This window comes from Annulohypoxylon truncatum (assembly GCF_022578515.1).
Source record: "Annulohypoxylon truncatum strain CBS 140777 unplaced genomic scaffold F4807scaffold_2, whole genome shotgun sequence".
In the NCBI taxonomy this organism is placed as follows: domain Eukaryota; kingdom Fungi; phylum Ascomycota; class Sordariomycetes; order Xylariales; family Hypoxylaceae; genus Annulohypoxylon; species Annulohypoxylon truncatum.
The window spans coordinates 902,688-916,672 of record NW_025953788.1 but is presented as its reverse complement, the minus strand read 5'-3'; the positions used below and the strand labels follow the sequence as shown (position 1 = coordinate 916,672).

Here is a 13,985-nt window from a genome sequence, read left to right as displayed (position 1 = left end):
TTGGGAATTTCGCTCCATAAAACCATCGTGCTGCTGGTGAGATTAATTTAGTATGTGTAATAGCGTAGCCTCCATAGAAATATTTCTTTCGTCTGATACAAGCGTTACTCACCTATAACTGATATGTGTGTCTCGTACCCCGGGTATTTGGGAGTGGTGGTCCTACGATAGAACTGCTCAGCTTGCTGTAGCGAGACTGTCTATCATCCAGTAGGTAAGCATCAAGTCTAGTTATTCGTATACGCCGAAATGACCATGTTACATAGGTAAGACATTCCCATACCCACTGCGGAGCCTCTAAGGCTGCGTATACTCCAGGGTACTTGGGGTGTTCACTTAAGGTCTTCTGGATGAATTCATGATCCTCTCTGGACAATCTTCTCGTTCCACCCCATATGTCTTGTGTTTGAACCCTATTGATGCTAACGTTCATGACAGTCTCTAAGTTGACATGGATACGGCCTCACTCCTTCGGCATTGGGAAGCAACGCTCTCCGATAATGTGTTTGTAAACAACGAAGATACCCGGGTAGAACTCATTGGTCAGAGCCCGACTCTCGCGGCACGCCCGGATGATGCTCGACGAATTGTCCGGTTGGAGAAATAGGGCAGTGGCGAAGGCAGGACGGTAGGCAGGAATATGTTGGTTCTCAGACTCGAAATCTAGAGCCACTCTCCAGATCATAATCCGTAGCTCGGGAGGGAGGAGTGGAAAGAGTGGGAAATTATGTGGCTTATATGATGCCATGATTGATGTTGGGCTTTTAAAGACTTGGGGAATAGCATAAGTATGTATGGTAGATAGGTAGACGGGGAAATCAAAGGGGTGTGGGTCAACGGAAAAGGGGGGAAGATGGTAGGAAGACTTAAGAGTGAAATGGAAGGATGCTTATTTTGCATGGGGGAGATAAGGTGTACACCTAGATAGTGTGTTTCCCTGAATCGTGGTTTTGTATATACTACCTAAGTGCCTCAGGAAGATGTACTTCAGGGGTTGAGACACCTGAAAGGTCGGAGTCAACTTCTTTATACCTACCTGAGGAATGAATGTCCTGGAATTGAAGGGTTGAGGCCCATCATGTCACGCGTGTATAATCATGACTTACTCAATATGATTAGGTTGCCCTTCAGATAAGACTCCAGGCTGACTTGGATAGAAAGACGCCTGGAAATCTATCGAATGCGCCAAGAGAAGGAATTAATGCCTATTCTACCAGTGTTTTACTCTTTACCTACCTCTTAGATATACTAACGTTAGAATCAGAATCAAGTACTTCACAAAAATATGAACGAGAAACCATCACAAATGCACCTAGATATCCATAGTATCTCAATATACTTCGTGAATATTATCGCGTTCATCATGTACGTCGGTGTCAGTGCCTATGTACCTATCTACGTCCCAATAAATGCAATGAACCACACCCTTCGTACTAACCAATACACCGCGATAGCTAGTATTGGATCCCCCAAGAATAGGTGATAACACCCTAGCAACTAAAATTGTGGCCATCTACAGGAGGCGCAAATAGCTCACCGGAACAAAAAAACAAATAGATACCAATGCTCTCTAAAAAGAAAGTCGATGGGAAGGCAGCACCTTGTCAACAAGGAGGGTAAGTCCCTAAGAATATGGGAAGTTATCATGGGCGGAGACTCGTTCATACATCCTATACATCGTCGACATCAATGCGTGAATATTTTGGTTTCCCACGAATAAAATTATGTCTCCGTTGTTTCCATACGAGCAACGGCATAACCGAAATTCTTCGATATCGGGATCCGTCAACACTCTGTACCTCCGAGTTTCATGAGGAACATCGCCGCAGATAGTCTTGACCTGTTCATCCCAAGTCAACTCTCTCGGTTCATATTTGGCCGGCAATGATTCCCCGGACTGCCTTTTGAAGAGATACTCCAAGAATTGGTTAGTCTCGTATTCTGTGTTAGGGCCCCACGGGAACATGAAGTATCGTTGAACCCCTGGGAATGCGCGATCGGACCAGAAGAGCTCTACGAAAGCCTCGGGGTACCGTCGTTTTTGGCAGGGGCAGGCGGCAGGGCATTCGGTGATGTAGCAGAAACCATCTGCGTATGGCGCAAGGACATTTTGTATACGAGATCGGATAGGCCAAATAGTTTTCGTGCGGTACTTTGCAGTGATTTTGGAGGGGAACAAGGTTTCACCATCATCGTGGAAGTGGCACATGGGTGCATCCATTAAACGCACCGTTGTCGGGAACGGGATTGGTGAATACGCAAATGTTGTCGGCGTCATACTCAATTTACTCAATTTGGTGCCATCCACCGGCTGGAAGTTGAGACCTGTAGTGAATATATCATGCTCGAGACTAATATACACGCACTTCTCGTCCTCAGGGGTATGTTGCGGAATAGCGAAGTCCTCAAGGTGCAACTCCATGTAATACCTAATGAAAAACGTCGCTTTGTCGAATAGGGATAGCTTCAGATCGAAGAACTTAAGGGCACATGCTCTACTCTATTTGCTAATAACCAGCATTGGCGAGACAAGAGATTTAGATGGAACTATATCGAATTGTGCAGAGCTGAGCACGACTATGCGTTCTGATGACTCCTGGAGTAATGCCTCTTCCCAGACCAGAAGTCGAATTTCCCTAGGAAGACCGTTGAAAGGAAACGACGATACAGCGGGACATAGAGGGTCTCGTGAATTGACCGTGCCGGTAGAAGGAGGCAGTTCAAAACCCGTGGGGGTAAGCGCAGTGAAGGTGAGATGATCCATCTTGAAAAAGATTCAGGACTAAAATTTGCGACACAATGTTGTCTCTAGTGGAATCCTCGGAATAGTTTGGGAGGCTTGGAGTTTTATATGATGCGGCATACTTCTAAAGTGGCAAATAACAGGCAAGGCATCACAAACCTGTTGGCTAAGTGATATACAAATTGATAGCAACTCACTTATCTAACATCATGCATCCATATGAAAGCACTATGAACATCAATAGCAAAACATGTGGGTGTGCCTATTCGGACAGGTGTCAAACCATAGCTCAACAGAAACCACAAACTAGAAAAACTCCAGGAATAGCTCTATCAGGATACGATTTATACCAAGAGTACAATGAAAATGTAGGCGTAAAACATAGGACTCATTATCAAACAAAAATCAGTAAAATCTTACCACAGTCGGAGATGATTGCCCTTGGTTCTAGAATTCACATTTCTCAAACCATCTTATCGACGCCCCAAAGAAGTCCTAGATACATGTAACTTTGAATCCGGAGCTATAAATACTTGCCCGGTATCCCTGAGTCTCTAATACGGTAATTGCAGGAATATTATTCTAATATATTGAGCTAACGCTTCCTGCGATGATATATCAATTTCATTAAAAGTGCCGTAAACATGTCTAGAAGATCTGCTTCATAGACGATGTATTGGGAATTATCTATACTACATAGTTAAAGGTTGTGATAATAATTGATAAGTGTCGTGGAATGTGTCATGCAGGACATTCCCCAAAAAGGGGTTAGGGGGTGCACATAGCGCCGAGAGTATATAGGCTAAGTTTACATCGGAGTTAACACAACAACAACCCCACCTCCCAATTGTTAGTTGGGCTGCCTGGCGAAATGGTATCGCGTCACTTTCCGGTTAATCCCCTGGAACATGGTGAAGATTGCGGGTTCGAGTCCCGTGGTGGTCGATCTCTTTTTCTACTTTATCCAAGATAATTCCCCTCACTTTTATTTTTTATTTTTCTCTCTCATGTATTATAACCATGTATGCCCTCAACGATTCATTCCCTTTGCCTACTAGTGATGGTTCCGGATTAAAAATTTTACTACATCATCCGAAAGTTACCCTCAAAGCCCTCGTCAGCTGCATACCCGCCAATAGCACCCCCTGACCTTATAAGGCGCTACTTAGGGGAGGAGGCCAACTCCTGCTAAAAACCATTTAAGAAAGATATCAAGGGAGTTGAAAAATAAAACTTTTCGGGGGCTGGTAGGCTACTGGGGACTGAAACATAGAGAACAAGACCTTCCTTGGCACTGATTACAAAGAGTGAGCTGAGCCCCTGAAACCGGCACTTTTACTGGCTGCCTGCCCCTTTTCTTTTAGCCCCCGTATTCCGAAAGTCGGTTTTCACACCTTGGCTCGTCGCGCGTAGGATCACCATAACCATTAAATGGATGCAGAAACCTAACCCCGGGCTTGACCGTTAGCCAAACCATCTCATGCTTGTTACCTGGTGATGTTATGATGACTACTAGTTCAAGTGCAAATCTGTTCGTGGGAAGACAGCTTTGACACAATCTTGGTTCTATAAGACTAAGCACATTGTTCATTGAGTGGTTTAATGCCAGCCTAGGCTAGCATTAGTAGGTAATTACCAAACCATAGACGACCATGATCACCTATAGTAATAATATTAACAGCCTCTGTACCATATATACACTTCCCCTTGCGAGCTTACAATAGCCTCACGTCCTTTGACTACCATTTAACCTTCCTACTCCGATCCGTCATTCCAAATCAAAGGCTCAACGGCCATCCCTATTACAACGGCATGCTATCGCATTTGACTTTATACAGCCATGCCGTTCTCCATGACCTTCTTGCCTTTCGCGTCATACGTAGTGACGCTAAAAGCCTCGTAGTCATTATCATCTTTCAGATCATCCTCATCCATCTCCACGCCTGCTAGACATCCCTGTCCGACTTTAGGCCAGGCCGCGGGCACGGACTCCGTCGACGATTCCCTCGCTGCTTGGTTTTGGCTCTCGGCGGCGTTGCCCTTGGCGGTGCTGGTCTTCACGGTCACGGAATGCGAGTCTGGCGTTGATACCTTGCTGGAGTAGTGTGTCGGACCGACGTTGATGTTGGAGTCGGTCTTCACGCGCGCGCTATCGTACGAAGACGGGCGGCCCGCTTGAGCGCCGCCGCGTTTAGGTTCGTGGGCGGGGAAGATGGGGAGATCGGGGTGGAGTTCTGTGCTGTACATGATGATGTTGACGAGCTGTGTATGAGGAACACCTGAGAGATAGGTGCGTTTCTACGCTGCTGTTAGAACCATTTCACATATCCAACTTATAGCCATGGCGCTTATACTTGGGTGTAAATGATGGAATCAAACATACCTGCTCAGCGCTCTTAGCTGCCCAACTCACCCCCTTGAAACCCTCGAGGCTCTTCTTGCGGGCCAGATGCCTCTCCCGCTTCGCCATGCATCCGCGACAAAACCACGAACGCGACTCGTTGCTGACGTAGTCGTCGTCGATATACGGGTCGTGGCACATCTGATGCCAGCAGCAGTTACACCCGTCGCAGAACACGATCTGGTTCGCGGCCAAGCTCAGTCCGCGAGTGCACACTTTGCACAGCGCCTGTTCCGGCGTGCGCTTGCCGTAGGCCTTGCGCTTCTGCGCCGCCGCGGCGTCGCGCGCGGACTGCGCTGACGGGTTGTACTGCGACGGCTTCTGCACTTGCCGGCCGGACTTTGTCATAGTGAGTACGGACTGGCAATCCCTCGCGCTGGTGGAAGCGGCGGCGGCAGCGGCGGCGACGGTGCCGGAGCCTTCGCTCTCGGATAGGTCGCTGAGACTCGAGGTCGCGTCGTCGTCTTCGTCGTCGTCTTTGCCGCGCTTGCGCTTCGTGCCGCGCGGAGCCTTGCCCTTGGGTTTGGGCGCGAGAGTCTTTTGCGCCGCCTGGGCTGAAGTTGCGGACGATGACTTGGCTACGGCTTGGGTTTGGGACTTGGCAGGCGCTGGCGTGCGTAGCTGGAAGGCGTCGTTCATGGGCATGCGCATGGTTGTGGGGGCTGATGGTTTTTGCTTGGCCGAAGAGGTCGACTGCTTGGGCAGGGGCATAGGCATCGGCATGGTTAGGGACGTGTTCATGTTCATGACGAGACGTCTCTTGGCATCCTCATAAGCTGACTTTTCGATGCTCGTCTTGGCCATGGTGGACGACGCGGATGATAGCGCCGACGACAGACTGCCTGGCTTGGAATTTATCCGCTTCAGGATCATCTGGGTCACTGTCGAGAACTGCGGGATGTAGGGAGGGCGACCAGTGGAACTAGCTGTACTTGGCGCCGGGCTTGATGCTTTGGGGGCCGAAACTTGCGCTGGTTCGGATGGCGCTGCAGTTTCAACCGGCGTTGTGGACGCATCGCCTTCTTTCTCTTTGATAGTAGAATCCATTGTTTTATCCTCCATTATTTTATCTTCCATTATCACTGCGGTCAAAAAAGTATCAATTGAAGGGACAATTGTACCACCCTATCTGGGTGCTGCGAACGGTGTCAGTGGCGGTTGCGACGACGAAATTGGTGATGATTACCTACCATAAAAAGGCGACGATATATAAGTATCCGCGCACCGGGGAAAACGCCTGCTTGTAGATTATTCTTCAATCCCCCGACCGTCTTACTAGAAGATGTAAAAGTTATCGAATTGACGATGGAAGGTTGAAATTCATAGGTGGAGGCCGATGCACGTGATATTCACGTGATGGTGTGATTTCTCGGAAGGTGCTGCCCAAGTTATCAACTCATTTGCACTTGGTAGCGTTTCAAGTTTAACCCGAGTTTGGGCATATTGTCTTGCTGAATATCTATGTCTTTTAAGGTTAAGGAGATAAGATACCCACCTCCGATATGCTGATATACCGTAACTCACCTTGAGTTCCACCAGCTCCTATTTCAATCATTTCAACTATTTCAACCACTGCCCTTCATCACAAAGTGTTGCTTGCTAGTGACTGCAATCAGCTCCAACAATCATAACAGAGAAATGTGAAATGACTTTGCTCGAATTATGTGCGGGTTTACTTAGTCATTCTATTCAACACAATTTCATCTTACAGCTCCTTTCTCCTTTAATGCGGCTACCTCACCAGCTTCTAAGCCGAGAATGTCTGATAGAATTTCATCCGTATGCTGGCCTAGAGTTGGAGGTGCAGTTCTAACGCTAGGGTTACTCTCACTGTACTTAACAGGAGTGTTAACCAACTTGATCGGACCGCATTGCTCGTGGTCTACCTCGACTACCATATTTCGAGCCTTGGTATGCTCGTGGTTCAAAGCGCCCTGGACATCGTTGACTGCGGCATATGGCATGCCTTTTCCTTCGAAGATCTCCAGCCACTCCTGCGTCGTCTTCTGAGTGCTGATCTTCTCGATCTCGGTTTCAAGTTCATCTCGGTTGGCCACCCGTTGCGAATTGATGCTATATTTCGGATCCGTCTTCCACTCGGGTCGGCCTAGACCGTCACACAGAATCCCGAATAATCTGTCGTTACCGCCGCCGAATAGTACGTCTCCGTCTTTCGTCTTGAAGGATTTGTATGGCACAATTGATGCTGCGAGATCATCAGCAAGTCATTCACGGAATGAGGGTTCCTTTTTTTGTAGGCTTACGATGAGCTGTGCCCCATCTACCTGAGTCTTTCTTCCCACTGATGAGACAGCTACTTGCAATGTTAGCAAGTGTCGCAGTCTGGCAATCGCTCAGGGCAACGTCGATATGCTGGCCACGACCTGTTTTGGCTCGAGACAGAAGAGCAGCCATGATACTATTACTAGTGTAAAGTCCGGTGGTTAAGTCCGTAACAGCGACGCCGACTTTCACCGGAGGTCCATCTCGATTACCGGTAATATGCATCAGCCCAAACTCCGCCTCGACCATAACGTCGTATCCCGCTCGCTGCGAGAACGGCCCCGCTTGACCGTATCCCGTGATCGAGGCATAAATCAAACTAGGATTGATCTTATGTAACGTTTCGAAGTCCATGCCGTACTTCTTCAGAGTACCTGGCAGGTAGTTCTCAACTAGGATATCACATTTCGCCGCAAGCTTGTGCAGAATCTCCACACCCTCGGCATGTTGGAAAGACAGGCCAACCGACTTCTTATTGCGATTAACCTAAATAGAAATTAGGATCAAGGGTGTATTACAGCGTCTGCGGCCGTCTGCAGCCGTGCGACTTACACCTAAGAAGTAGGCAGATTCACCTGGGCCTTCGAGATGAGATCCGTCTCGGTAGGTTGCATACGGCGGCCCCCAAGCCCGCGTATCGTCCCCGCGCGTCGGGTGCTCGATCTTGATTACTTCCGCGCTTGCATTCGATACGATATTAGCTCAAAGTAATCTCGACGTCATAAGAATGATATATCGTTTATACCCAAGGTCGCCAAGGATCTGCGTACAATACGGCTATGGCAAAGTGGAAGTAAGCGAATGCGTACATAGCTGAGGCTGGAAGGATCATCGCTACATACACCAGCTAGAACCCTAGTCATGTCCAACACGCGGTAACCTGCTAAAGGTAATGACGATCTTTCATCTTTCACGACAGAATATCGTCGTACTAAGCCGCCTTGATGACAATTCCTAAGGAGTGTCGTGCCACGACTGGCGCGAGCTACTGCGCGACTGAACATGACGATCTATCTGCGTTATTGATGTGTGAAACATAGAAGATTAGCTATATCGGCGGGTACCCGAGATCTTCGTGCCGTGGAACGATTTACAAGCTGACGCTTCCAAGGCTGTGGGCCAAAGTGCAGATAAGACAAAGTCGAGGTTTAGTGAAAGAATTGACTTTTGTGTATGTGTTGCACCAAGGGCTTCCCATCGGACGTCCTCGCCAGGTACGGAGGATCATTCAAATGATACCGCGGTCCGAATATCGACGGTGGAGTTCTCCAATAGCGAGAAGCGGCCGCTATCCCCGATCAGCTGGAATGTCTACCCCACAATCTCCATTAATAAGACTATTCTTAGTGCGAAGAAAATGGTTCCTGGATTCACTTCCGCATCCCTTACTACGAATGGGCAAGAATGGATTTCCCATTACGGTCCTAGCTAGCGGCAGTAAGCTGACACCACGTTCTTTTCATCATAAACGCTAGACTAGCTCTTATGAAAGGATTCGACGATCGTTATTGTTGGCTTCTTTTAATCGGAGCTATCATACCTAATAACCCGGTAGTTATAACAGCTGAGACTCAAATATCCTTGCGAACGAAAACGAACGGTGGGCAGTGCAATGATTGCGGGCACAGGATAGCTAATTTGAGCTAAGGGGAAAAAAGATTCGACAAAATTATTAGTGCGACCATCGCCGAATCAAGCTTGAAATAGATACCGTATGATTTGCGTTACCCCTTGGGTGCACCTTGTCCTACCAACGACAAAATTCCGAGATTGGTTCTTAGGTTGTCAACTTGACAACCTGACAAAAATCGCTGTATCACAACATCCATCATAATGATCCGCGTAGCGCAAGTGGTAAAACTTAGACACGGGTGTATCGGCTTCAGGCCTATGAGGACATACATTGGTTACACTGATAGCGCACAAGGCCAAGCAGAAATCGCCTCGTCGATCTCAAGGCGTTCTTTTTCCATACCTTAGGTGCGTTACAGATCATTTATTGGCAGTTCATGGCATTTCAGTTTCGGTAGGCTTAGTTGACGTAGCCTTGAACAAGGCCCACGGGAATGCGTCTTTCGAGGTGGCTCAGCCTTGAGCGCTTGCGACAGAACTTTGCCCGATGCTACCTTTGAGGCCTTGCGATAGGCAGACCAGCGCTAAGCAGAAGCGAAGAACGCAGAATACCTCTGCACACAGCATATTCCCTGCAAAAATCACGTACGTGTTGAGGGAAGGATGAGAAAACTTTGTACTAACATCCACCTGCACAGATATGTTGGTCTTTTCTGTCTTTGACCTGAGGCGTACATCATTCTGCATGGGTGATGGTCGGGTTAACCACTTGCAGCGCCTCTTCACCCCATGTCTCCCGGCTGGCGTTACAGGGATCCCGATAGCCCCCGTCATCGTCCCGTATAGGTGGGCGGGATGTCGTATGTAGTATGTAACCCAAATAGGTGACGGCTCAGATGTGATTGGTCCAATAATAGAATCTTGTCTCGGTCATTCCAATCGGTTATCTCCTCGTATTCCTAAGTGATACATTGGAAGGCAGGCTATGGACGCACTCGAAAACGCGGGGGGCAGATCGGAACTTAAAAGATGTCATCTTCCCACTTCGTTCACACCATGTACATCTGATTTCTTTTTCTCGCCTTGGTATGGAGCTGCGGTAGATATTTGGAACCAGCTTCATTGTCGTCGCTTCGTTGGGCCTGGGAATATCACCCGCAGTATATGACAAAACCGACATGTCGCCGATTTTATATCCCCGTACGGCAGATGATGTGTTCGACACACAGATAGATTCTCCACCAGAAGCAAGAGAAGCTACCACTAATGGCAACACGATGGAACCGTGGTTGATAGTCGTCATCGTCATCGGGGCGCTCATCTTAACATCACTATCCGTCTTTCTAATAATCCACTTTTCGAGAAGACGGCAGCGGATTGTGCATCATGTCTACCAAGACCCGTTGAGTCAAAAAGTCCGCCACAAGCGGAATAGGAGCGAGACGGACCGGCTAGCGGCGGAGGAAATAGAACGGGCTGCGATGATACGGAAGTCCCTAGCAAGTCGGACATCTTCGTGGGGCGGGAACAGTCTGAGAGAATCAGGAATCTCGGATTATCAGATGGACGAATTCGACAGGCCATCACAAGAGGAACGTCAACCGATGGCGCCGAGGGAAAATTGGAAGGAATTGGAAGCCGGGGCTCAAGGAGGGAGAGCGACGCCCGGCGTGCACGATACGGAGATGGGAATCCACCCGGCCCTTCTGCCACAACCTCAGCTAGCGTTTCCGCAACCGTCGAGAGGACCATCGCCGATTCGGGGGCCGCAACCACCACGGTTGATCATTCCTTCGTAATTGGAATACGAGTTCCTATGTCGAAATTTAAACCGTCACACTATTTCTCATTAGTCTCATGTCGTCTGGGTATAGATGATACTGGAAGGACCGGGGATTTCATTCGGTTGATACCACGGGCAGCATTGCATCGGCGTTCAAGGGATGGAATAAGGTTATTCTATTATTACTATGGATCATAGTATCTATGATAATGATCGAAATCTCAATTCAAGCGATATGGCAGTTGGTGTTGAGATGTGAGAAGTATGATGATATTGCATATGATTCTTAGATCAACTGGCTGTTAGAACAACTCCTTGTGCCTAATCTAAATCTTAATAACACTGTGAAGGTATCAGATGGTAACAACTTTTGTTCGCTATTTAGGCGACTTACTATACGTAGGTACGTATTTTCCAAGATAGGGTGATACTACTTAAGCATTGACCAGCCATCAAACTCACGATGCTAAAGCTTTCCCAGCAAATATTTAACTTTGTAATGGCACGTTTGACACCTCAGTCTGTACTGCCCCGCTAGCCACCTAACCAGACAAACAACAATAGTATTTGTTGCTTAGCAAACCTTTACCACGCCCGGTTGCTGCGATATCTGAGTCACCTAAAGCGGCAGAAAAGGTGAGCGGGCGGTGACAAAGGGAGACTTACCTGCGTGCCCCTCGTCAAATTTTTATTCTAACCTTTCCTTTCCTTTCGTCCAAACAAACCATTCTTCTCACCTAAACAAACTCCTTCAACCATCAACGTTCTTTATCGCCACATACCTCTGGGAGGTGCATAAAACTTGGAAGGTATGTGATATTCAAACGATCAGTTCATTTGAATCAGAACCTTTCCTAATTGTTTTATTTTATTTTTTTTAGGAGGTGAATGCCACCTTTCAAGCATCACGATTCAGCTTAGCGTATCGCATCGGATCGTCGCGTCAAACTACATCGTGCATCTTCAATTCGAAGTACATAGGTATCGCGCTAATCTGCATAAGCAGACGAAGGTACGTACCTAGCTTTTTCACTCGCTTTTGCTTAATAATATTTGCCTTTTTCTATGACCCACTCTGACCCACTCTGACATTCCACAGGCATCTTCCTCGCGTGTAATCTTTGCGCCCTCTTTCCTCACCGTTGACTTATTTTCTTTACGTCTACAACAATTTTTATCAACCACCACTTCCGAATAGCACGTCGCCAGCACCATCGCCATCGACATTGACGTCTTGTAAAACTGCCATAATGGCGACCGGCGCGTCCCGCCCCCGTCCCCGCCGGGACTTCGATATAACCGCTTTCGGTTTTGGTGGACGACCTGCACAGAACGGCGAGTCCGAGGATAAAGAGTACAAGGAGAATCTCAACAAGCGGTTGCAATGCCCTGATTGCAAAGAGGACCCTCCCAACCTCGTTGAAGAGTTCTCATCCGGCGACATGGTCTGCGGTTCGTGCGGTTTAGTTCTTGGCGACCGCATCATTGACACGCGAAGTGAGTGGCGTACTTTCGCCAATGACGACCAGGGTAACGATGACCCGTCTCGTGTTGGTGACGCCCTCAACCCTCTTTTGAACGGCTCCCAGCTCGAGACCGGTATCGCTTTTGGCGAGGGAATGCGCGCGCGAGAGTTGCATCGCGCTCAGAACCGAGCTGTCAGTGACAAGGCGACCAAGACCCTCTTGGCTGCCTATCGCGAGATTAGCAACCTTTGCGAAGCTATTAGTATTCCAAAGACGACTCAAGATTCGGCTAAGCACATCTTCAAGCTGACCGAAGACAACAAGCTGTTCAAGGGCAAGCCCCAGGAAGCTGTCATCGCTGGTTGCATCTTCGTCGCGTGCCGTCAGTCCAAGGCTCCCCGAACCTTTCGGGAAATTTATTCCTTGACTAAGGTGTCCAAGAAGGAGATCGGCCGCACTTTCAAGGCGCTTGAGAAGTTCCTTCAGAGCAACCGCGACGCGAACACGAGCGGTTCATTCCTCATGGTTGAGAACTGGGAGGCTACCGGTACGACCGGCGCAGCCGAGCTATGTGCTCGATACTGCAACAACCTTCTCTTCAAGAACCCCCACCTTATGGAGAAGATCTCCAAGACGCTGGCGGAGAAGAGCTCCTCCCTCAAGGATCTCGCCGGCCGATCTCCTCTGTCGATCGCGGCCGCCTCGATCTACATGGCGTCCCACCTCATGGGTGATCCCAAGTCTTCAAGAGATATTGCTCAAGTGGCTGGCGTTAGTGACGGCACCATAAGAACGGCGTATCGTCACATGTATCCGTCACGAGAACAGCTTATCGAGAAGGACTGGCTCGCGCCGAAAGGCACCGGAAGCATGGACCGTCTACCCGCAAACTAGAAGTCGGGGGACGCCATAGCTCGCGAGTATGCTAAGCGGCAGGAAGAGGGATTTTAGACGAATACGACTCTAGAGACAGTAGCTGGAAAGCATTGGGCGGACCAACCTGCCATAAAAAAGATCGACTTATGGGATTCGCAGGTCTTTCGGTAACCCCCATCTTTGATCGTCGTCTACGATCGTATATTTCCATGGTTGTTCATTTGCAAATCCTCACTTGCTTTAGAGGTTGAGGTAAAGAAAAACCCCCCAAAATTCGGAATGTGGAATATTACAAATGGAAGCAAACCGTACTCGCCGAAAGGGTGATTTCCACTGGCCGGTACATGTTTCTTTTATTTCGATTCTACGCTATCTTGCTCTTGAAATACAGGGCTTGTGTATTTCCTTGTCCGCAGGCACATACGTGGATGGCTTGCGGACGGTCGGCGGTTCGTCGACATGGGTTGCATCAAGAAATTGATTATAGCCTACGATGGTTATCTGGCAACGAGGTATGACACGGGATGGTGATAGGGGGGCAAAAATTGAGATTATGGCGAGTGCTTAGTTGGTCGTTTGCGGTTTTCAGCTGGGAACTGGAAATCGCAAGTCCAATTGATGGCATTCATAAGACACTGCTGAGTTGTATTTCGTGTTACGTCTTAGTCAAGTCTAATACGACTTCGATTTAGCAAATGCTGGGTACGTAAGGTGAGGTTTGTTTTTTTGATGATATATACCCTTCCTCCTTTTCCTTACCTTACCTCCAAAGATTCTCTAAGACGTCTAAATAATTATCCCGTCGTGGGTTAGGTGTTCCCTAGATTAAATCGCTGTACCAACTAACTAGACGAATGAATC

At 48.2% G+C, this 13,985-nt stretch overlaps 5 protein-coding genes and 1 non-coding gene across 6 annotated transcripts; 3 read left to right on the top strand and 3 right to left on the bottom strand.

The window, feature by feature from the left end:
• Window positions 1–1,624: 1,624 nt before the first annotated feature.
• Window positions 1,625–2,764, bottom strand: F4807DRAFT_455900 (uncharacterized protein; the record flags this gene model as incomplete). Its single annotated transcript, XM_048000789.1, has 2 exons — window positions 1,625–2,500; window positions 2,549–2,764. 2 exons carry the CDS (start codon window positions 2,762–2,764, stop codon window positions 1,625–1,627), a joined length of 1,092 nt encoding a protein of 363 aa, XP_047858780.1.
• Window positions 2,765–3,600: 836 nt separating this feature from the next.
• Window positions 3,601–3,688, top strand: F4807DRAFT_t18. The gene has a single exon. It is a non-coding gene; the product is annotated as a tRNA-Arg (tRNA).
• A 765-nt stretch (window positions 3,689–4,453) lies between these two features.
• F4807DRAFT_119132 (uncharacterized protein) lies at window positions 4,454–6,472 on the bottom strand. The gene is made up of 3 exons (XM_047992871.1): window positions 6,335–6,472; window positions 5,127–6,280; window positions 4,454–5,041 (listed from the first exon to the last, which is right to left on the bottom strand). The coding sequence occupies exons 2-3, from the start codon at window positions 6,219–6,221 to the stop codon at window positions 4,574–4,576; spliced, it is 1,563 nt and encodes a 520-aa protein (XP_047858779.1). The 5' UTR covers window positions 6,222–6,280; window positions 6,335–6,472; the 3' UTR covers window positions 4,454–4,573.
• Window positions 6,473–6,844: 372 nt separating this feature from the next.
• F4807DRAFT_455898 (CoA-transferase family III) lies at window positions 6,845–8,431 on the bottom strand (the record flags this gene model as incomplete). Its single annotated transcript, XM_048000788.1, has 5 exons — window positions 6,845–7,350; window positions 7,409–7,913; window positions 7,980–8,106; window positions 8,173–8,204; window positions 8,270–8,431. 5 exons carry the CDS (start codon window positions 8,429–8,431, stop codon window positions 6,845–6,847), a joined length of 1,332 nt encoding a protein of 443 aa, XP_047858778.1.
• Window positions 8,432–10,005: 1,574 nt separating this feature from the next.
• F4807DRAFT_119127 (uncharacterized protein) lies at window positions 10,006–11,139 on the top strand. The gene has a single exon (XM_047992870.1). The coding sequence runs from the start codon at window positions 10,178–10,180 to the stop codon at window positions 10,796–10,798; it is 621 nt and encodes a 206-aa protein (XP_047858777.1). The 5' UTR covers window positions 10,006–10,177; the 3' UTR covers window positions 10,799–11,139.
• Window positions 11,140–11,814: 675 nt separating this feature from the next.
• On the top strand, window positions 11,815–13,281 carry F4807DRAFT_119100 (TFIIB-domain-containing protein). The gene has a single exon (XM_047992869.1). It carries the CDS (start codon window positions 12,033–12,035, stop codon window positions 13,140–13,142), a length of 1,110 nt encoding a protein of 369 aa, XP_047858776.1. The 5' UTR covers window positions 11,815–12,032; the 3' UTR covers window positions 13,143–13,281.
• Window positions 13,282–13,985: the final 704 nt, after the last annotated feature.